The following is a 23977-nucleotide window of genomic DNA, read 5'->3' on the forward strand; positions in this document are numbered from 1 at the left end:
GTAGCTCAGAGGTACAATGCCCCTGGGTTCAATACCTAGCACCACACACACAAAAAGAAAGCATAAATAATTATAAAAGTTTATTATGAGTATTAGTAGCTTATTAAAGAAACAAATTTGTTTTGACTTACAGAAATTTCCCTCTGAACATTGTAGTAAGTTTTGTGCTATATTTCAGAATGGAACACTCATAGCTCTCAAACACATTTACATGAGAAAATCAAATTCAGCTATGTTTCTTCAAAATCTTAAGATTATTAGTTACTTTAAAAGTAATTAAAATACGCTTTTAAAGCTCATAGATTCCAAAGCACTGTGGTGAACTCTCCTCAGTTATAATTTTTTTTAAGAATTAACTATGTTACAACACAAAATAAAGTAATAAACTGATTGTTAGAATTTAGGATTGAATTTAAAAAAAATCTATCCCTTATTTCCCTTACCACTCACTTCACCAAAATTTATTAAGAGCATACTTTCTTCTGGACATAGTGATGTATGCCTGTAATCCCAGTTCTTGGGAGACTGAAACAAGAGGATCACAAGTTCGAGACCAGCTTCAGCAACTTAGCGAGACTCTAAATAACCTAGGAAGACCCTGTTTTTTTTTAAAAAACAAAACAAAACAAAACAAAACACTAAAAGGACTGGGAGTATAGCTTAGAGGTAGAAAACCCCTGGGTTCAATCCTCAGTACACACACACACACACACACACACACACACACACACACACACACTACACTTTCTGCAAAGCCTGGGGCTAGACACTGTCAATGATAGTGCCATGTTATCTTACGGATAGCATTTATCTTCTAAACTATTTAGAGGGCTCCTGTCTCTGTCCTTTAATTTTCTTTCCTACTATTTTTTGCAGGGAGGTTACTGGGGCTAGAACCCAGGGGCATTCTACCTCTGAGCTACACCTGCCAGCCCTATTTGATTTTTTTATTTTGAAGCAGGGTCTCACTAAGTTGCTGAGGTTAGCCTTGAACCTGTGATCTTCCTTTCTCAGCCTCCCAAATACTAAGGTTATAAGTGGATGCCACCATGCCCAGCTTCCTACTATTCTTTAATCCCATAAGCATCATCAGTGTATTGCAATGAATTTAACATTAAAGGACCCCAAGTTTTTAAATATTGGGGTCCTTTAACTTCATCAATGTCTGTTAATACTAATTTATCACTTCTCAGCCTTTTGGCTAAGATTTGGCATACTATCCTTATCTGTTTAATACTAATTGACTGATGAAACAAATATATCCAAGCACACCAATATTTTTGGAATCTTGTAACTGTGGTTTACATAAAATACCTTGATGTCCTGAGGCTTGGGTAAGTCTACTTATCTTGTCTCTGAAATATACAATCTGGAGTCCCATAAAACAAGTATGATCCTGTCCCACAACCTTCCTTCTGTTCCTAGAGGTCCAGGAGTCCTGTGGGCCATCATGTGGCAGGGGCTTTAATTCCTTATGATAACTCCATGTTGGATCGATCTCATGCCCTCCTGATAAGTACTGAAATGATTAGGTTCTCATACTGAGTTGCGCCTCTGTCCTCCTTGTAGCCCCAGTGGCTCCGGAAATCACTTCTGTGGACTATTTCAACAGCCTGTTATACGTCAGTTGGACCTACGGGGATGACACCACCGACCTGTCTCATTCTAGAATGCTCCACTGGATGGTCGTTGCAGAAGGGAGGAAGAAGATTAAAAAGAGTGTATGTTCCTTTCAGTCCTGGTATTAGACATCTGAACACTTAGTGGCATGAGAACCATTCAGCAAGCATTTATGGAGACATTAAGCAAATGTTTGTATACCCATTGGCACTTTTTGGGGCTCAGGATACAGAAGAACCACCCAAACTAAATTCTTCCTTTCATAGAGTTTACCTTTCCATCTTTACTAGTGAGCTGTAGTAGTGGTCATCATGGTTTTCATTTACATTTAAAGCAAGGATCCATTCAAGATCTTTTTTTTTTTTTTTTTTGGTGGTACTGGGGTTCCTGGAAGCCCTTCTATCTCCGGGCTACACTCCCAGACCTATTTTTACATTTTTATTTGGAAACAGGGTCTCCTAAGCCAGCGCGCGGGGCTGGCTTCGAACCTGCGCGATCCTCCTGTCTCCACCTCCCAAGCGCGGGGATTACAAGCGTGCGCCACCACGCCCGGCCATTCAAGATCTTTTATTTTTCAAGATGCCAAATATTTTCCAAAGAACTGCAATTAATGTATTTCAAAATTTTCTCCCAGAAATTACCATCACCTAAATATTTTGAGTACATTGGAAAAATTGATATCGTTTCTCTTAATTTATTGGCTTTTTAGCATTGTATTACTTAGGGTACAGACTAAACTACTATAATAAAATAAAAGAGAGTATGTCAAACAAAATATAAGTTGATGTGTTTTTCATGGTAATCCAGGACTACACAGTATTTCCCCCATGAGGTCATCAATCCTTTCTATTTTGTTACTCTGTCTGCGACAGTGTGGTACGCTCCTCAGCACAAAGACAGATGCCTTGTGATTATATTCTTACTGCACCCTACAGGAAGAGAAAGAGAGAGGACGGAGACCCACAATCCATCCCTCAGAACCAGGTCACATGGTTCCCTTTAGCTCTAGAGAAGGGTAGCAAATAGTCTTTAGTTAGGAAGCCATGTATCCACAGACAAGACTAGGTTTCTCCTGAGCTTCTCAGGATGCTTGTGTTGGTAAGAACCCAGCAATTGTCTTTTCTAAAATAGACTGCATACCTGGGGATATTTCAGAGTAATATTCATTCCAAATAAAGGGATAGATTATAAAATTATTCTATCTGGCATGTATTGTGCATTCTTAAGACACCTTGCACTTGACCCAGTTGAGAAATCTATGTAATAATTTTCAGAGGCTGCTACTTTTCTTTATAATGTAAATGAGCAGAGATGACAGCTCAGAACAGAGAAGGGATGCCTGCTCTGGCTCTCTGGTTGTGTAGGGCAGGGCGCTGGTTCATTCCTTAGACATTTAAGCCCAGACTTTTGATGGTCTTACAGGTGACACGCAATGTCATGACTGCAATTCTCAGCTTGCCTCCAGGAGACATCTACAACCTTTCAGTGACCGCTTGCACCGAAAGAGGAAGCAATACCTCCATGCTGCGCCTTGTCAAGCTGGGTAAGAGGGGCACACAGGCGTGGGCACGAAATAATCATGCATCATTTAATTCAGCATGGGCGCCTTGGCTTGATGAAATCATAACAGAAAAACAGCTAGTGCTTTCTTTTAAGTAGAACATAGACATTTAAATCTTAAAGATACAGGCAACTTAGTATACGTTTTTGTGAGTGAAATGTACACTCTCCTAAGAGGCAAAGGTGTTTCCTATTCTTAGTGTATTGTAGGACTGTAAAGATGGAAGGACCGTAGAAGCTATCTAGCACACAGTACCAAACATTATCAGACATTTCCTCCTCATATAAACATTATATCTATATTGTCTTAAGTGGAATTGTGTAGATACAAGATCAACATACTGATTTTTAAAATTTTTGTATAATTTTATACCTGTGATACAAAATAAAGATGATACAAAATTAACATATGACAAACTAATATTTTTTTTTATACTGGGGTTGGAACCCAGGGTCCTTCTACCTCCAGGCTACACTCCCAGACCTATTTTATATTTTATTTGGAAACGGGGTCTCTTAAGCCAGCTAAGGCTGGCTTTGAACCTGCGTGATCCTCCTGTCTCAGCCTCCCAAGTGCAGAGTTTACAAGCATGCGCCACCACGCCTGGCTGACAAACTAATATAGAAGGAATAAAGGAAGGAAGGAAAGAAGGAAGGAAGGGAGAGACTCTTGATTATTGTAGGACAGCATCTGTTAATCTCCCCTTTCTGTGAAACATTCCTGTAGTTTCCCAAGAACCCTCAAGGGGGCAGTACTTCTCCTGTTGAGAACCAAGGGTAGCGTTCACTCTTTCAAGCAGGGCAGATCACTTGCGGTCTTTCTCCCTAGTCTATATTTGAATTCCAGGAGAATAAAGAATGGCAGTTTCTAACACTGCGTCATCTTTTTACCATCTTTTTACCTTTTTCCGATCAGTCAGTTCCAACCATAATTCTGATTGTGTCTTCCATAGACAGAAATGTTAGTTCAAAACTTCAGGTAACCAGAGTAACCTGAAGATTTTGCTCATGCCCGGGTGTCTTTCTTTCTTCAGGAATTATTATTGCACCGAGCTTTGTTTTGTTTTGTTTTTTCGGGTCCCTCCCGACTGCTTTCTCCAGCTAGTTTGGGTTTTTGGTCTCCATTAAAATGCAAGTTTAGACATGGTCTTCTCGAAGTAGCATTTTCATTGGGCTTATTACATGCTTCACTGTCATTTTTATGTGACATCATGGATGATCTACAGAGCCTCAGGAATATGGGTATAAGTTACGAAGTGGTACAATGATGTCTGCATAGGACTATGGGTTAAAAACCATGATGCTTTCTCAATGAACTTGAGACTCCATATTTCCCCAATAGAACTATCTAAACCACTAGGGAAAGTTTCTTTAAACTTTTCAAATGGGAAAAGCGAGTTTCCGGATAAATTAATTCTACTTAATCCTACCCTTAAAATCAATAAGCTGTTCCTTAGTGGTATCTTAATATCAGATGGTATATTGTCTCTAACTTGTTCTTTCCTGAAAGCAAGACAATCTACATAAAATGTGCCTGGCTTTTTTTTTTTTTCTGACAACTAAATAACCTAAGTGTTTATCCTTTTGTCAAAAAGTTTGCCTCCTAAGCAGGCTGTTGTATTCTATAAGATTTTCTAGTTTTCGCTGATGCAATGCCCCACCACCTATAACAGTTCCGTAGGTACTGAACTGAATTGGAATTGCGGGCCTCAGAGTTGACAGTAGCATTCTAGTTAATGTTTAACAAAGCAATTTCACCTTTCCAAGAAGTGAAATCGCATTTTGCTTTTAAAATAACTTGTACTGAGGTTATTTTTTGCTTCACAAAACTTTTAGTCTAGTCATTTTATGTTTTTTCCTGGTACTCATTTTCGGGATACATAGAAGTCATATTAATTCTGCCTTCCAGGAAAATGCAACTTTGCCACAGAGATTTTGATTCAGATCAAAATGTTATTGTTAGAGCTTGAACCAAAGCTCATTGGGGTAACCTGCAATTTAATGTCCATGTGATAGAGGTCTGTTTAGAATGAGAGTATTTTTTAAAAATGAAAGCATGAACAAGTTAAGATAAATTGATTAATAATAAATAGCAGAGTAAACACAGATATATATAATATATATTATATATATACATATATATATATGCAACCTAGAATAAAAGTAGAATTAGAATAAATAAGAGTCTAGAAGTATTTGCATGAGATGAGTGTGTGGAAAGAAACCAGGCTACCAATGAGTACAATGTACCAGAAGATAATATATGTAAGAGAGAGCCCTTTCCTGAAACCATTGATAAGAATTAACTTTCTAGCTGGGCGTAGTGGCGCACGCTTATAATCCCAGCATTCGGGAGGTTGAGACCAGAGGATCGCGGTTCGCAGACAGCCTCAGCTACTTAGTGAGGCCCTCTGCAACTCAGTGAGACCCCGTTTCAAACATAAATAATTAAAAATATAGGGCAGAGGGCGTATATCGGAGGTCAAATGCCCCTGAGTTCCATCCCCAAATCCACAAAAAAAAATAAATAAATAAAATAAAGAATTTTCTATTATTCTTGTCAACAATAAGCATCCAGAGAAGACAGGCATCCAAGTTGGTGCTGTTTGCGGGTACTGAGCCCATGGAATTAGGGGTTGCCCACAACTTTATGGTACTGTGGTCATATGTGATGATGGGTCCCTTTTGAAGTCAATATATATGTCAATCAAATATGCACCTAAGGATTGATAATTAAGAACTCACTGGTGTGAGTGACTATATTTTCAACCTATAGCCAGTCATATCTTTGAGACTTGGTGGACCTACCTGGAACTCTGAGCCAACTTTAAGAGGGCTTGATAAGTTTGTATCAGAAAATCAGTTTTCCAACCTTTAAAAAAAAAAGAAGGAAGGAAAAGAAATAAGAGTGAGAAGTGTTATGAATGTACATCATGTACATCAGGGAGTTTCCCTCTTCCCCCTCCATCCCCTCAGTCAGGTCGCCTTATTTGCTCATCTAGAGTTTCCCCTTCTTCGTCCAGAGTTCCTCTTTGACCCATTTCCTCCCTAGCTTCCACATATTAGGGAGAGCATCTGATTTCTTATTTTTTGTGACTGACTAATCTCACTTAGCATACTGTCCTCCAGTCCCATCCATTTCCCTGTAAATGATGTGACTGTGTTTTTCTTTATGGCTGAGTAGAATTCTGTTGTGTCCATATCCCACAGTCTTGTAATCCATTCACCTGTTGATGGACATCTTGGCTGGTTCCATAGTTTGGCAATGGTGAATTGAGCAGCTATGGACATAGATACGCCTGCATTAGCAATCAGAGGGATGTAAATCAAAACTAAGATTTCACCTAACTCCAACTAGAATGGCAATCATTCAAAACACAAACAACAACAAATGCTGGTGAGGATATGGAGAATTGGGAACTCTAATACATTGTTGCTGGGGTTGCAAATTAGTACGACCAATTTGGAAAATAGTATGGAGGATCCTCAGAAGAATGGGAACAAACTTAACCACATGGTCCAGCAGTACCACTTCTGAATATCTACCCAAAAGAAAGGAAACCAAACTACTGAACTAATGCATGCTCTTCTTTCAAAACATCCTGCCTCCCCTGCCACACGGTGGCGATGGCGTGGTCTGCAGGTGGACAAAGTGACCTTTTTCTAAGACGTTTGTGATATATCAGTCCTAAATTATTCCTGGCAACATTACAAAAGAGGAAGTCAGAATTTTGTTTTGAAACTAAGTAATACTACAGCAAGCTTCCTCTTAACATTTTATTATCCCTAGGAGTTACTTGAGTTGTTAAAACCCACCCCCCTCACCACAGAGGAGGATAAGACACTTGCTATCATTAAGCAATAAATAAAACATTTAAAAGCAATGGCAATGATGTATTCATAATCTCTAAAAAATCCTTATGCTTTGTACATGAAAAAGACCTCATTATCATTTAATGCATTTTCAGATGCTAAATATTTGCCTGATTGTCTTTTGCATTTCCCAGTATTATTTTGAAATGTTCAAGTTAGGAAAGGAATCTCTCTACACTGAGAAGAGGACTGAGAAACTTCAGATCTGACCAAAGTTGCTGCCGTTCAACATAAATATTCCTCTTCTGCACTGTATCGCATATCACTCTCAGCTCACTCTGAGATTTCTCTACTCTCTATTTTTGTTTTGTTTTATTTCCTTTTCAAACAATGCTTCTTTTTTGCAGATTTTTCTTCCCACCAACTTGAAAATAAGTTCCTCAGCCACCACTACCTATGTGGCAGATCTTTTCTTTAGACAAGTTAAATACAAGTTTTGTGACTTACACTGCTGAAGGTAAACTGCTTAAGCTGAGAAAACAAAATAAAAGATTGAAAAGATTGAACCCAGAGGTATTCTGCCTTGGAGATACACCCCCCCAGCCCTATTTTTTATTCTTTATTTTTTGAAACAGGGTCTCACTAATTTGTTGGGGGGGGGCTCACTAAATAGGTGAGGCTGTCCACAAACCTGCTATCCTCCTGTTTCAGCCTTCCAAGTACTGGGATTACAAGTGTGCATCACCAAGCCCAGCTTCCAACCCATACTTTTATATATGAATATTCTAAAAATTGTTTAGTGAGGTTGAAGGTAGAAAATAGATTTTTGAGAGCTGTGTGTTGTGGCGCAAGCTTGTAATTCCAGCATTTGGGAGGCTGAGATAGGAGGATCTGAGTTTGCAGACAGCCTCAGCTACTTAGGCCCTTTGCAACTCAGTGAGACCCTGTTTCAAAATAAAGAATAAAAAATAGGGCTGGAGGGGGTAGCTCAGAGGTAGAATGCCCCTGAGTTCCATCCCCAGTACCACAAAAAATTAAAAAAAGAAAGTAAATAGATTTTGGTCACAAAGATCACAGATTAAGATGATTTTTACAGTAATTATCTACCAAATTTCTCTTATGACCAATGTCGTGCATTTGTACCGTGACTTACCAACCCAAGAGCCATCAAATGTAAGCAGAGTGAGCTGACCTTTATGGGTATAATTGCAGCCTCATTAAATATCATTAGGTAGGCAGATACATCAAGGAGCCACATTACAAGACAGAACTGATAACTAGGAGAAAGATAAACTTTAGACAATAAACACTCTGCATTCTGCTCCAACGTTAAATATGACATCTAACTATTCCCTTTGGCATTCCCAAGAAAAAGAAAAATTTTGCTTCCAGAGCAGGGAATACAAATCAGACAGCAGCTCATACTGCTCTGAAGGTCACCTGCTCCCTGGAGACCCGGGGCAGCAGCTTGAGCCGCTCATAATAATGCAGTCTAAATTAAATGGTAGAGATAGTATTACAGCCTTGCATTTTACGCATGGAACTTGATTTTCTTATAAAATTAGATTGGATTTCCAGCCCAAACCCAGAGAGGCATTTGAGGGGAGGTAGGAAAAGAAAAGGGTGAAACTCAGATTGTCTTAACACCAGCAATTTTAGAAAGCTTTTAGAGTAATTAATAGCAAGCAAACCTATACATATATATATATACATATATATCGTCTATATATATAGTATGTTATAGTAGCCTATACATATTATAGTAGCCTGTACATATTTATATGCGTGTATAGACTACTATAACAAAATACCACAGACCGGGTAGATTACACAGCAGAAATGTATTCCCCCTCCTCCAGTTCTGGAGGCTGGAGTCTGACTTGAAGGTGTCAGCAGGGTCACCTTCTCCAGAAGCTTCTCTCCTTGGCTTGTAGGGAGGCTCCTTCCAACTGCCCTCATGAGATCTTTTCTTTGTATGCATGCATGTATCCCTGCTGTCTCTTTGTACATCCCAATTTTCTCTTTTTTAATTTTTTATTGGTGCATTGTAGTCATGCATCTTAAAGGAGTACAAGATGGTAGAGGTGTACATCCGCACACAACTCACTTAGCCCTGCCCCGGTTCCCTCCCCGTCCCCATCATGTTGGGCTCACTGGCTGACTTGATATGTTCGTGAATGTGCATCAAGTACTTTAAGGAAGAAGGGTATCAGTGAGATGGGATTGGGCTCCAACCCAGCGGCCTCATTTTAACTTAGTCACCTCCTGAACAGCCTGGTCTCCAAATTCAGCTGCCTTCTGGGGCTTAGGGCTTCGATGGAGAAGGCTGAGAACACAGCATTAGACCCAGAGCAGAGACAGAGACCGATCCAACTTCTCCTGCATGTCACTGTGCCCCACCACAGGTGATTCCCTGAACGCGCCTGGCCTTTCAGTCCTGAGCCTAAGGATGGGGGTACAAGTCCTCTAAGCCTGCTCAGGCTGTGGTGCTGAGCTGCGCTTACCTTTGCAAAAGAGGAGGTGGACAGCCGAGAGGGACCCAGCCAACTTCTGCGCAGTATTTCTGGATTTCTACTCTAGCAAATAGGAAGGAACTCTAACGCAGTACCATCCAGTTGGAATATAATGAGAGCCTGTGTGTAATTTTTAAATTTCCAGCCATCACATTAAAAAATAGTAAAAAAAAAAAAAAAGGAAGAAAATTGAGTTCAACATATTCTACTTAGCCAAAATAGCCAAAGTAGTATCAACATGAATTATTGAGATGTTATCTTCTTTTTTTCATGTTAAGCCTTCAAAATCCCACTGGTATTTTCACATTTGCAGGACCTTTCAACTCCAAGCACTCCCTGTGGCTGATGGCTGTGTTGGACAATAATACGTTTCTCACGTGTTAATGCCTTCCCTGGGACAGATGTTGTCTCGAGCTGTGAAATCTAATCAGAAGCCCCTTCCAACCCAGTCACACCTTCACTTATAAAACCTTGTTGTAACTTTTCTTGTTTCCTCAGGGATGCCAGAGTCTAATTTCTGCCTGTTTTATTTAAGGAGCGCACCTATCCCAAAGATCCTAAATAGTTCACAGGCAGATGATTTGTATATGTTACTGGTTGAGCTACAGCGCTCAGCTGCAAGTGTCTTTGGGAAAGAATGGGGTGAGAATAAGGACAGTGGTCTTGGAATAATCTCTTGCCACCATATTTCACGTGAAAAGAAGAAAAATTTGTCACATGGCCAAGGATCTTACTTACTTTCTAGACCCACGTTCTCAGTCAGATCGAGAGTAATCCCTAGCCTGGTGGTCCGCACCTGTAATCCCGGTTCTTGGGAACAAGAGGATCCTAAGTTCAAGCCCAGTCTCAGCAACTTAGTGAAACTCTCAGGAACCCAGTGATACCTTATTGTAAATAAAAAAAAATTATAGAAGGCATGTGGTATAGTTTTGGAGGTGTGATCCCCTGGGTTCAACTCCAGTACAAAAAAAAATGTAGGAAAGATGAAAGATATGACAAAGATTGCTAAAAAGAAATGCTTTCTGGAACTGAGAAGTAGGAAGACCATCGCAAAGTTTTTTCTTGAGCTACTGCATAAATGCTTATGCTCTGAAGTGCATCAGGAATAGTTGGAAAATAGAATCGATTCACAAGAGGGAGAGTTTGCCAGATTCCTGTTTGACTTTCCCGAGCTCGAGCCAGTAGCGAGAGGCTCAAGGGGGCCAGGATGATTGATGGAAGATGCAGGTGTAAAAAGTTGGATCCTGAGATGAGGATTTGAGCAACCTTACCTTGGCTAGCTGAACTGATTTTATCTACCTACCAGAGGAGAGATACAGACATCTTAGAAATTCTGATTATAGTCCAAGAGACTCACAAAGGAGTAATTCTGTAGTGTAGGGTTTTTGGTTTTGTTTTTTCTTATATAAAAAAAGGCCAAACCTCAGCCTAACAAAACACCCAAGTCTGGCCCACCTTCCTCATTCTGGCTGCCAGAGAGTAGTTCTTTGAAGGTCAGAACCACTGTGGAACGTGCTCTCCGCAGAGTCAGTAGCAAGGGTGGTTTTGAAGGGTGTGGGGAGTAGACACGGACCTCTGGATTTCACCAGAAACTCTATTTCATCAGTTTCACTTCATCAGAAGAGAAGTGAGACCATACAGCCAGTGAGGGGTGGATAATTCATTGCAGATGAGAAAGAATCCTGACATCAGTTGTGAATTTCACTGGCCCAAGACTAAATCATATTTTTTCCCCTTTGGCTCTCCTGTCTAAATTTGCCAAGTTGCTTCTGGAAAGACATTTGTTTCTGTCTTGCTGGACTTTAGTTCACATTATCTGCAATAAATCACACCAAGAATGGTTTTGACATACTTCTCATTTCTGAACCGGGCCACGATGATGATATTCTAGAAAGAAATACTAAACCTTCCCAACAAAAGCATATACCCACCAAAAGGGCAAACTCTTTACAGGACTATTTTAAGATGGCTGAAATCCAGGAGCTGGGGACCAGCCTTGGAAGAGTGACCAAGAGAGGGGTGAATTTACTGATCAAGATAAAACATAAAAGATCAAGGCTGGTGTGTGGTACACTCCTGTAACCCCAGCATTCAGGAGGCTGAGACAGGAGGATGGCCATTCACGGACAGCCTCAGCTACTTAGTGAGGCCCTTTGCAACTCAGTGAGACCCTGTTTCAAAATAAAGAATAAAAAAATAGGGCGGGGGTATAGCTCAGAGATTGAATGGCCCTGGTTCCACCCTTAGTACTGAGAAAAAAAGTCTAAGATCAAAATACTTATTAACGCTAACACTTTATTAACCATCCAGTCCTGTCCCATCAATCCTTTTCTTTAAAATCAAAGCAACAACAACAAACAACAAAAGAGCATGTTATCTGTAAGTTTTTTCTTTTTATTTTGACTAAATTTCCAAGAAGCCATTTCTCCGACTAAATTATTTCAAATTGTCTCGAGAGGAAGGGAGAAAGGTCACTGACTAAGTCTAAATTCAACCTCTTTTTCTTTTTTCAGTACTGGGGATGAAACTCAAGGGCATTCTACCTTCAAACTAGACCCCCAGCCCTATTTTTTTATTATGTTTTATTTTGAAACAGGGTCTCATCGAATTGCAAAGGGCCTTACTAAGTAGTAGCCGAGGCTGGACATGAACCGCGATCCTCCTGTCTCAGCTTCCCAAATGCTGGGATGACAAGCATGTGCCACCATGCCCACGCAGCTAAATTCAATCTTTTTTCTTTAAGGAGCATGCCCGCCATTTCTGTTTTCCCAGCTTTTTTAAAGTACAGATTTTCTGTGTCTCTTCCAGGAAGTTCTATAGTATTGGACTATATGCTCACTCTAGGACAGAGATCACAAAAACTATTAATAGATTAGGGCTGAAGTAGAAAACAGAAGTCTTCCGAAAGGAGAAGTATAAAGTGAAAGGAAGGAAAGGGGCAAAAACGTTCCGCCTTCGGAGCTGGAGGACTGTCTTTGCCACAGGACAGATTTCAAAATCCACATAAAGTCTCTGTGGGGTCTGAGCTGCCTACAGACGGATCGTGAAGCTGTCTGACTCTTACTAGTAAGAGGAGCGCCTCGGGTGACATTAAACGTCTTTGGAACACTTTCTCTTTCCTTAGAACCAGCTCCTCCCAAATCGCTCTTTGCGGTGAACAAAACCCAGACTTCGGTGACACTGCTGTGGGTGGAAGAGGGTGTGGCCGACTTCTTCCAGGTCCTCTGTCAGCCCACGGGCTCCAGTCAGGACACAAAACTCCAGGTACTGTGCTTTTTTTTTTTCTTTTGGTGGTGGAGAGGATGGAACCCAGGGGCATTCTACCTCCGAGCTACACCCCCAGCCCTATTTCTTATTCTTTATTCTGATACAGGGTCTCACTGAGTTGCAAAGGGCCTCACTAAGTAGCTGAGGCTGGCCTCAAACCACGATCTTTCTGTCTCAGCCTCCCAAATGCTGGGATTACAAGTGTGTACCACCACGCCCATCCCCGAGACAAAAATTCAGGTATTGTGCACTTTGACTTTCTTTTTTCTGAGTTAGTTTTGATCAAGACTAATCATCTGATCAAACTAAAACTCTTCTGTTTCCTTGAACTATTACTGGGATAAGGGAAAACTGGTGTGTGCATGTGTGTGTGTGTGTGTGTGTGTGTGTGTGTGTGTGTGTGTGTGTTCTGGCAAAAGACATTAGTGGTCAGCTTAGAACAAGCTCATGAGAGAAGAACTTTGATCTCTTTTTTTTTATGGTACTGAATATGAAACCCAGGATCTTCCTACCTCCCAGCTACACCCACAGCCCTATTATTTTCTTTATTTTGAAACAGAGTCTCACTGAGTTGCAAAGGCCCTCACTAAGTAGCTGAGGCTGTCTGCAAACCACCATTTTCCTACCTCAGCCTCCCAAATGCTGGGATTACAAGCATGTGTCACCATGCCCGGCTTATCTCTCTCTTTATTTTATTTTATTTTATTTTATTTTTTTTTTTTACCTTTTATCTCTAGTTCTCCACTCACTCCAGGGGGTACAAAGGAATAAAGGAACTGGTCCATTTTTTTTTAATTTGGTCATTAAATTAATCGAGGGCATTAAGACCTTGCCATATAAAATCTAACCTAACAAATCTGAACAAACTGCTAATTTTTTGAAAAGTACTTTAGAGGACCCACATGGTACAGGATCCACATTTTCCCTCAAAAAAATTTTAATATAGTTGTAGATGTCACGTGAGCTTAGAAAGAAGTAACGTAAACTAGACGTGCCACGAGAAAGATTCATTCTACTAATTTTAAAAAAAGCGTGAACATCGAGTTTCCTAATGAGGCCACTTCTGTTGGAACACAGGAGTCTGAGTGGCGGCTGGGGCTTACGTTTAACAGCACAAGTAACAGAAAACGATAAAACACCGGGTTGTTCGCCAGATTGGGGTGAACAGGAGGACAGAGATGAGCCGGAAACCTGGGGTAACAAAGCCACAAGACAGAACATTTTCTAGCCAGAGGTGGACAGAAAAGGTCAGTGAGGGACTTAGCATACTGTATTATCCAGACTAAGACCACAAGCATGAATAATTGATGCTTTTTAAATAATGAGGGTCAGGAGCTTGAGGCAAAAAAAAAAAAAAGATTGCCTAAAGTACAAATCCTTTGGTACCAAATGCTAAGATAATATGCTTTGATTTCTTCCCCCTTTGATAGCCTCTTCTACAAATTTATCTCTATTTGATCTGTGCCGAGCAGCTGCATTCCTGTGTTCTAAGAATGATTTTTGAAAATGTCTGCTCTGCAGGAGTGGATATTTACTTCTCTACCCCCAGTGAGGTCTCCCTGTCGGAACACAAGGGTTAGCCAGCCACTTGCTCCTACCGAGTCCTGCTAGCGAAAGCCGTTCTTCCGGGAGAATCATTCTCTTCTAGAATATAAGAGACGAGAGTATAAGTCAGCGTGGATGGCTGTCATGCCTTTGGGCAGGAGCGTTGCAGCATGCCGTTCTGAAAAGGAGTGTTATGCCGGCTTGTCTTTATGTATTGTACACTCACATATATCTCTAGTCTAGACCTGAGATCGCCAACTTACCACCCAGTGCCCCTGGCGTGTGCTGTAGAAAAGCAGAAAGTGCAGACAAAGCAAGAGGGTCCTTAAGATATAAAGAGCTGCTACAGGTCAAAAAGATAAAAAACTGACAACCCCCAAACAAATATCTCATAGAAAAGGCAAAAGGTTTTTGAACATATGATAAAGCGATTGAAATCGCTCGTGGTAATGAGGAAGTGCAAATTCAAACTACAAGACAAAATTTCCACGGATACAAAGCTCGGTTTGTATCAGGAAGAACGTAGGGAGCCAGGCGTGGCGGCGCACACCTGTGATCCCAGGACTGGGGCAGACGCAGGAAGATCTCAGGGCTTGGTGGCCGGCTGCAGCAACTTTATGAGACCCTGCTTCAAAAAATATTATATATGTATATGGTGAGGGGAGTAGCTTGGAGATAGAATATCCCCTGGATTTAATCCCAGTAGCCATAAATAATAATAATAACAATCATAATTTTAAAACAACATTGGTGACGTTTTGATGAAAATGCACGTTCTTTTCTGCCGCTGCAGGAACCAGTTGCTGTGTCTTCTCACGTCGTGACCATCTCCAGCCTCCTCCCCGCCACCGCCTATAACTGCAGCGTCACCAGCTTCAGCCACGAGAGCCCGAGCGTCCCCGCGTTCATAGCCGTCTCCACAATGGGTACTGACGCACACTGCTGCAGTACAGTCCTGGGGAGTCGTTTCTTTCCACTTAAAAAAAATATATATATATGTATATATATATTTATATATATGTATAAATATGTGTATATATTTATACGTATATATATGTAGAAACATATCTATGTATAATATATACATAACATAACATATATGTACACATATATAATTTATATTATATATATACACACATACTTTTATTTATTTATTTATTTATTTTGGTGGTACTGGGGTTGGAACCCAGAGGCTTTTTACCTCCAGGCTATACTCCCAGACCTGTTTTCTATTTTATTTGGAAACAGGGTCTCACTAAGTTGCTGAGAGCCTCCCTAAGTAGCTGAGGCTGACCTCGAACCTGCGCGATCCTCCTGTCTCAGCCTCCCCAATGCGGGGATTACAAGCATGCGCCACCACGCCCGACTATACACATACTCTTAATGGAGCCAATGCTCATTGAAAAGAAAAATCTCAAGATTTAGGGTCAGGAAAATTTTTTTTTTCAGTACTAGGGATGGAACCCAGGGACATTCTACCTCTGAGCTACACCCCCAGCCCTATTTTTTTTTATTCTTTATTTGTAAACAGGGTCTCATTGAGTTGCAGAAGGCCTCACTAAGTTGTAGCTGAGGTGACTGTCCTCATACCATGATCCTCTTGTCTCAGCCTCCAAACTGCTGGGATGACAAGCGTGCACCACCGCGCCCGGCAGGAAATTTTTAATTCTAATCCCAAAGTGCATTTGCTAGAATATAAGATTTAGGAAAAAATATTTACTGTCTCTGTGCCTTTTCTTTATCTGTAAAATGATGATGATGATGATGATGATAATAATAATAATAATAAGCTTAGAAATAAAATACAGAGCCCGCTAGCATGCAGTGTCTGATGCAAGCTGCTGTCGCCAACTCTATCAGCGTGATCATACCGTCTTCTGTCTTTTTGGGGGGGTGGGAGATACTGGGGATTGAACCCAGGAGCGTTCTAGCTCTGAGCTACACTCCCAGCCTTATTTTATTTTTATTTCAAAACAGAGTTTTGCTAGGTTGCAGAGAGGCTCGCTACTTGCTGAGGCTGTCCTTGAACCCGCGACCCTCCTGTCTCAGCCTCCCATATACTAGGGTTACCTGTCTGCGCCACCACACCCGACTGACCTCTCTCTTCTTTAGTAGTAGACACAGGACCTTGATTGACTCAGTTTTACCAATTTCGGCCTTGCTCTCAGCTGTCACTGATCAAATACAGCAATATAAAATCACTAAGTATGTGCAAGAAAGATTTTAACCCCAAGAGAAAGCATAAAATGACACAAAAATTAGTGAAAGATATAATTGGATATGGTGGCACACATCTGTAGTCCCAGTCCTTGGGAGGCTGAGACAGGGGGGTCACAGGTTAGGGGACCACCTCAACGACTTAGTGAGAAAGTCAGCCATTTAGCAAGATTTTGTTCCAAAATAAAAATGGGGGCTGGGCATGATGGCGCATGCTTAAAATCCCAGTACTTAGGATGCTGAGACAGGAGGACTGCACAGGTTCGAAGCCAGCCTCAGCTACTTAGGCTCTCAGCAACTTAGTGAGACCCTGTTTCCAAATAAAAATATTAAAAAAAAATAAGTCTGGAGTGTAGCTCGGAGGTAGAATGCCCTGGCATTCAATCCCCAGTACCAAAAAAATAAAAAATAAAAAAAGACACAACCCCTGTTCTTAAGGACCCTCCACCTTATTACGAGGTTGAATCCCTTGAGTTACAAGGTGGAAAACTCCAAGCATGTGGTCACAGACCATCACAACGCCCACTCTAATGATGCATGTTGTACAGAAGCAGAGAACAGTGCTCCAGGGCCTTTGCTCGGAGAGTATTAGTCCTCATGAGCAAAGTACACCACTGTGCTTTCTGGCTTTAAAGTTACGGGCATAAAAATAAGAGCTTGCTTCCTTCTAAGCTTTTGAAAATGTTGAACAGTGGTGATACATGATCACAACTTCTGTATTCTCAATTTTGGAAAGGACTTGAGCTCTGGCCCTCCTACCACTTCAGTTTGTGTTTAAGGGCATCCTGAAGTTGTAGGTCATGAAAACACGTTCCTGCTTCCAGACACCTGGACATCTTTGCCAGTCTGCTAACGTATGGCTGAGGTCACTGTTACTTTGGAGAAACATGGTTGCTGCCCTTGTTTTTACCAAAACAAATTCACAAGTTCACTGTTATTAAGATTCCAGTTAGTTTCCATGAAAAAGAACCTGTAACGACATGCGGCTTCTCTCTTCAGTGACAGAGATGAACCCTAACGTGGTAGCCATCTCAGTTCTGGCCCTCCTTAGCACGCTTCTGATCGGACTACTCCTCGTGACCCTTGTCATTCTTAGGAAAAAGCATCTGCAGATGGCTAGGTAAGTTAAGTTTTGTTATTCATTTATCCAACATTTAAAAAATATTTTCCTTACGCCGGGCGTGGTGGCGCACACTTGTAATCTCCGCACTTGGGAGGCTAAGACAGGGGGATCACACAGGTTCGAAGCCAGCCTCAGCTACTTAGTGAGGCTCTCAGCAACTTAGTGAGACCCTGCTTCCAAATAAAAACTATAAAATAGGTCTGGGAGTATAGCCCGGAGGTAGAAAGTTCAAGAGTTCTACCCCCAGTACCATAAAAAAAAACCCAAATATTTTCATTGCATATGTATAGCTTTTACAAACCCAAATTGTACAGCAGCGAGCTTTATTTCAGTTTTTAGTGTCTATTTCTTTTTTATATGTCTCCTAAGTAAACGTCTACAAATTATTTGATAAACATTGTTCTTGAAATGGGATAACAAAAGATTTTTAGTTCACACAAAGCCAGACCTCTTGCATTCTGTCCATCCTGGCATTTTAAGAAGCCCATAAACAAGGGTCCACTTCATTTGGGCACTTTCAGCTGTTGGAATAAAAGAATGATGTTCCCCGTCTGGTATGAGAAATGAAAGAAGTTAATAAAACTGGAAACCACAAGAAGAAAAGGAAACCAATCTCTTCATTAGTTTTGTTTTTTGATCAGAAAATACTTGCAGAGTTAGTTAATGATTAGGTAATGATTAGGTCTATTCAAGGTGCCCTATTGGGTTTTTTTTTTATATCACTGAGTTGCAGCCAGTTTTATTTTTCTTGCCATTATAAAAGCCTTTATATGTTTTATTATTTCCAGAGCTAGGGACTTAGCTACGGGCCTTGTGTACACCAGGCAAGTGCTCTACAACTGAGCTCTATCCCCAGCCCAAGAAAAACGTTCTGATTTATGATTTCAGTGTCTCACTGTTCTTTTGGCCACGAATGCATTATGCAACAGAGCACAAGCGCTTTGTGTTGTCCTGATATTAATAAGAACAATCCATCAACTCTCCTGAGAAACTGTTGCTTATTTGAGCACTCCTGGGTTTGGGAAATCTGGTTCAAATTTATATTTGCCCAAAATTCACTTGAATCACTTGCTGAAGTGTAAATCGGCATCGTTTTCTTTTTTCAGAATTCTGCCTTCTGTGTATCCATTAATAAATTTATCTGTCCCATAAGGAGTTAATCAGTGATGACATGTCCAAAAGAAAATTAGACAGCAAAGCTACCCAGTAGAAACTTAGCTGAAAATGCATCCTTAAGGAAAAACATTAAGAGATGCTGTGTGCTATATGGATATATCACTTTGAATCACTTTACCATATATAATTATACTGTGCCAATAAAATTCTTAAAAAATTAAATAAGAGGCGAAGATGGGAGGATTGCAGGCTGTAACCAGCCTCAGCAACTTAGCAAAACCCTTAGCTACTTAGCAAGACGTTTCAAAATAATAGGGCTGGTGGTGTAGCTCAGAGGTAGAATGCCCCAGAGTTCAATTGCCAGTAAAACATGAGGCTATGTTTAAAGGCCATAATCTGACCGGGATTATAAAGAAGATAAGAACAGAATTCCATGGAAGCAGAAACGTATAACTAATCCTGAATGTGAAAATCAATTTTGCTTGAGGTTGTTGTTTGAATAAATCTGATAACAATAAGTAGGGAGGCTGTAGTGTACTATGTCTGCACTACCCAGCTCTGAAATTACCCTCCGATCTGATTTGCAATCCGTGTGAATTTATGTAGCTCACCCTGAAGCTTCATTCACGTAACAAATATTAGCTGACATCTGCTGCTGCTGTGTGTCAGACTCCATCTTTGGGTGCTTGAAAGATAATAGTTTATGGCAGATAAAAACTCGGGCCTGAGCCCGACAATATGTAATTTTATAATATAATATGATACAATAATATATTAGTATATTTTTTCAAAAGAAGAAAATTATTCCTAGAACACCTTAATAAGACCAGTCAGATAACTGAAGAAATTACCTTGAATTCTGATTAAGTCCAGAAACTGTGGTTAGAGAAAAAAATGGCAGCTATGATCTCCAGTGAGCTGTGTTCTGGGTGCATAATATTAGCCAGAGGCAGAGAAGGTATGAACATGTGTTTACTGTTTTTTCAGTTTTGGGGAGAAAAAAACTTTAAAGTGTTTTTTAGTAATAGATTAAAATTGAAAATATTTTGGGTAAGGAGCATGGCAGAAACCGGTTTATTTTAATATATGTCACTGTTTTCTAAAGTAATAGATAATAAGGATATTATGACCTAAGAAAAAATTTAGAGGAAATAATCCATCTTTATTATACAGAGAAAATCAAAGCATTATAAAATACAACATCACCCAAAAAAATTTGCTAAAAGTGGAAAACTGTCAGTTCAGCTAGAAAAGTTTCTAGACTTTACCAATGATGGCTTTATGAAAAACATATCGCCATATACTGCAAAGATTCATTTTAGGGTTAAGAATGCCTTTTGGCTAAGATTATGAACTAAATCCTTTTGGACTCAAATAAATTGATTCACAATCTTGGGAAAGACTGTTTCGTCTTTTATTTTTGCCTTGTATACAAACAGAGGAACACATAGTGCTTATATTAATTTTCTTTTTCTTTTAATTTTATGTTGTCATAATAATCCAGCGCAGGGTTTTTTCATATTCATGTCAGCAAAAGAAATGTGATTTCAAGACGTAACCTTAACGCCGAACAAGGTGGTGCACGCTTGTAATCCCAGTGCTTGGGAGGCTGAGACAGGAAGATCACAGCTCACAGCCAGCCTCAGCTACTCAGTGAGGGCCTCCGTCTGCAGCTGAGTGAGACCCTGTTGCAAAATGAAGAATAAAAATAGGGCTGGGGGTGTAGCTCAGAGGTAGAATGTCCCTGAGTTCAATCCCCAGTACCACAAAAAAAGAAGTAACCTTGATTTTGTGGCTCCTTTCCAACAGGGGATGTGGAGCAGGAACCTTCGTCAATTTTGCATCCTTAGAGCGGGACGGAAAACTCCCCTACAACTGGTGAGTATTGCTCAGGAACAAGCCTGTCGGCGGCTTAGCCGTGCTGGGAAGGCATCAAACTTGAGACGTCACTCTTTTTAAGGATAAATGAGTTTTGTATGTCCTTTCAGGATTTCAGTGACCATAGACTTCAATGGCTAGATTTTCAGTGTATGAATTGGTTTCTGCAAGCTTAATGCAATTCCAAAGTATTAATTATTGGTTTCTACGGGCTGAATGCAGTTCCCAAGTAGAGAAAAATGGCCTACTTTTCTCTGTATTGCTATTATCAAAGGGCTGAGGCATTCGTGCAGGGAGCCCATAATCACGCAAAGAAGGGCTCAAATGGAGAAGCCCCCTGCACAGTGGCTAAGGGGATACAGGCAAGATAAAGGAGGACAGCATCTCCATTGAAAACCCACCTTTCTCTCCACGCATGGGGGTACAAACCAGTAATCCCAGTACTTGGGAGGCTGAGACAGGAGTAAGGCAGGTTTGAGGCCAGTCTCTGCATCTTAGCAAGACCTTCAGAAACTTAGCAAGACCCTGTTTCAAAAACAAAAGAAAAAGCCGGGCGTGGTGGCACACGCTTGTAATCCCCGCGCTTGGGAGGCTGAGACAGGAGGATCAAAGCCAGCCTCAGCTACTTAGTGAGGCTCTCAGCAACGTATTGAGACCCTGCTTCCAAATAAAATATAAAATAGGTCTGGGAGTATAGCCCGGAGTTAGAAAGTCTCTGGGTTCCACCCCCAGTACCACCAAAAAAAAAAAAGAAAAAAACATAGGAACATAGGGTTGACGGTATAGCTCAGAGGTAGAACACCCCTAGGTTCGATCCCTAGTGCCACAGAAACAAACAAACAAACAAACAAAACCTCACTTTTCAGTGCCTGCGTCTATGAGGTACCACTACTGTTCAAAAATTAAGTAGAACGCTGAGTGTGATGGTGCAGTCTTGTAATCTCAGCATTTGGGAGGCTGAGACGGAAGGATCCTGGTTTGCAGACAACCTCAGCTACTTAATGAGGCCCTTTGCAACTCAGTGAGACCCTGTTTCAAAATAAAGAATAAAAATAGGGAGGCCTGGACTGTAGCTCAGAGGTAGAATGCCCCTGGGTTCCATCCCCAGTACTAATAAATAAATAAACAAACAAACAAACAAACTTAAGTAGAAGTGTACAGCTTGGGATTCTCAACCTTCATACTTACAGGTTAATAAATATCAAATCCAGGGATGTCCCATAAGAAAAAAGTCTCATTTTTCTGTATGCTTGAATATTACGGGCCTACACAGAAGAAACATTTAGAAAATTAGAAAAACATTAAGAGGTTAAATTGGTTGGTATTGTACCTAACAGTGATACTGGAGAATTAACATTCCTCTCCAGCTCGACCAATACTCAATAAAATCACAAACAAAAGAAACATTTCACTTAAGCCGGCACTCCTTATATGGCCTATTTGGTTTCTGTTGAAAGCAGCCATGCAAAAATATATTACAGTACGAACATTTCATATTAACCTTTGATAAATGATTTTTTTTTCCTGTTTAGTCCCTCAAAATGATTAAAGAAATAGATTTCAAGCCAGGCGTGGGGCGAATGTCTATAATCCCAGCGCCTGGGAGGCAGAGACAGGAGGATTGCAGGTTTGAAGCCAACCTCAACAACTTAGCAAAGACCCTCAGCATTAGGGAGACCCTGTTTCAAAACAGAAAATAAAATGAGGCTGGGGGTGTGGCTCGGAAACAGACCGCCCCTGGGTTCAATTCCCAATAACAAAAACAAACAAAAAAGATTGGAGAGACCAGGAATCTTACTCCGGAGAGTCAACAAGGGAGTGGAGGCTTTACATAAATGCAGGGGTTCCCCAATTATGGCTGATTCTCACTGTGGTTGACACACTAGTTGGAACTGGATTCTTTTCAACAAGACAACAGGTGCGCCATTTTTAAATTTTAGCAGGAATAGATTTTTGCTATTGAAAACAATCCATCCCTGGAGAAAGAAAATCTCATAACGCCTTTCATGGCAAAATAGAAGACGCATTACTAGATTTGTTCAGAGAGAGGAGCATTCTTCCTAAAATTAAGAGATTGACTCACAGATACCTGCATCTTTCCTGTCCCAGTTTAAAGGCCTCCTCCTCATCCTCTGAGAGAAGATGCGAGTCCCATCCTGCACTGACCCAGTTATATCACGACCTGGAAAAGCTGGATATTAGCTAACTTCATAGCCAGTTACAATTCATAAAATTTATGGAAGCCCAGCGGGAGGGAACTGAGGCAGAAAGATAGTTCTTGATGGGACCTTCTTGTAAAATCAAGCAAATTGTCCCACAGCTCTTGGCAAAGACAGTGTTGGCGGCGGCAGCATCTTCTGACTGTCTGGGAATAGCTGTCTCAGTGCGGATCTGTTGTAACTAAAGAGATAAGGGCATAGGGTTCCTCCCCCTCCCCATGTTCTGAGAAGAACTAGAGATACCGTCCCAAGATATTTTTAAATCTCCGTGACTGGGTGTTCTGTTTTCCAAGCAGGTTGAATATGTGAAATGTTGGATTCCAGTCAGGCATTTTAAATCAAAAGTGTGAATTAGAAGAAAAGCGAAATGGGATAATTTTGCTCTTTTTCAGCTGGGTATCCAGGAGAATACAGATTAGGCAAACAGGTGTGGCGCCACACTCCTGTAATCCTAGTACCTGGGAGGAGGCTGCGACAAGAGGATCAAAGATTTGAGACCAGCCTCAGAAAATTAGCAAGACTCCCAGCCACTTAGCAAGAAGACTCTGTTTCAAAATTAAAATTATAAAGGGCTAGGGATGTAGAGCTGAGGTGGAATGCCCTGGTTCAGTATCCAGTCACACGCACACACACACACACACACACACACTATAAACTAGGCAATTGATGGCTTGTGAATGTTAAGTTATTGATACCCAAGTGTCCTATTATACATGTTTTAAGAAATGTTCTTAGAAATTCTGTAGCAATTTAAAAATAATGCAGAAAGGCCTATGTAGTAGGACGACTTAGTGTGTGCCCCAAAGTTCACTGTGCATCCGAATGGGTGTAAGTAATCTGACTATTTATGTCTCCTCACACAAGCTGCCGTTAGCTCTCAAATGAGGGTATAAAGGTTTCTTAAAATAGGTTCAAGTATTGGGAGGGTGATATCTAAGAAGGAGGAATGAGATAACTAATGAGGTATTTTAGAGCCTCATTTAACTGAATGAAAGAATGCAATCACCTGATAGCAGGCTAATTGACAGAAAATAAGGTTAGCAAAATCTGCCTGATGATAAAATAAGGCTTAGTGTGAATAAGAACTGATTTTGTCAGCAGTGCCG

At 40.7% G+C, this 23977-nt stretch overlaps 1 protein-coding gene across 2 annotated transcripts in view; it reads left to right on the forward strand.

Moving 5' to 3' along the window:
- PTPRO (protein tyrosine phosphatase receptor type O) overlaps window positions 1–23977 on the forward strand; it is a gene marked incomplete at both ends in the record, with an annotated part of 207500 nt that overhangs the window by 140624 nt on the left and 42899 nt on the right. For both annotated transcript variants that reach the window (XM_080705559.1, XM_080705560.1), the window contains 6 exons: window positions 1570–1721; window positions 3043–3163; window positions 12631–12770; window positions 15112–15244; window positions 17535–17655; window positions 20584–20652. In XM_080705559.1, coding sequence (XP_080561685.1) covers window positions 1570–1721; window positions 3043–3163; window positions 12631–12770; window positions 15112–15244; window positions 17535–17655; window positions 20584–20652 — 736 coding nt within the window. The remainder of the gene's footprint in view (window positions 1–1569; window positions 1722–3042; window positions 3164–12630; window positions 12771–15111; window positions 15245–17534; window positions 17656–20583; window positions 20653–23977) is intronic.

The sequence above is a fragment of the Muscardinus avellanarius genome, assembly GCF_963383645.1.
Source record: "Muscardinus avellanarius genome assembly, chromosome: 11".
Classification (NCBI taxonomy): Eukaryota; Metazoa; Chordata; class Mammalia; order Rodentia; family Gliridae; genus Muscardinus; species Muscardinus avellanarius.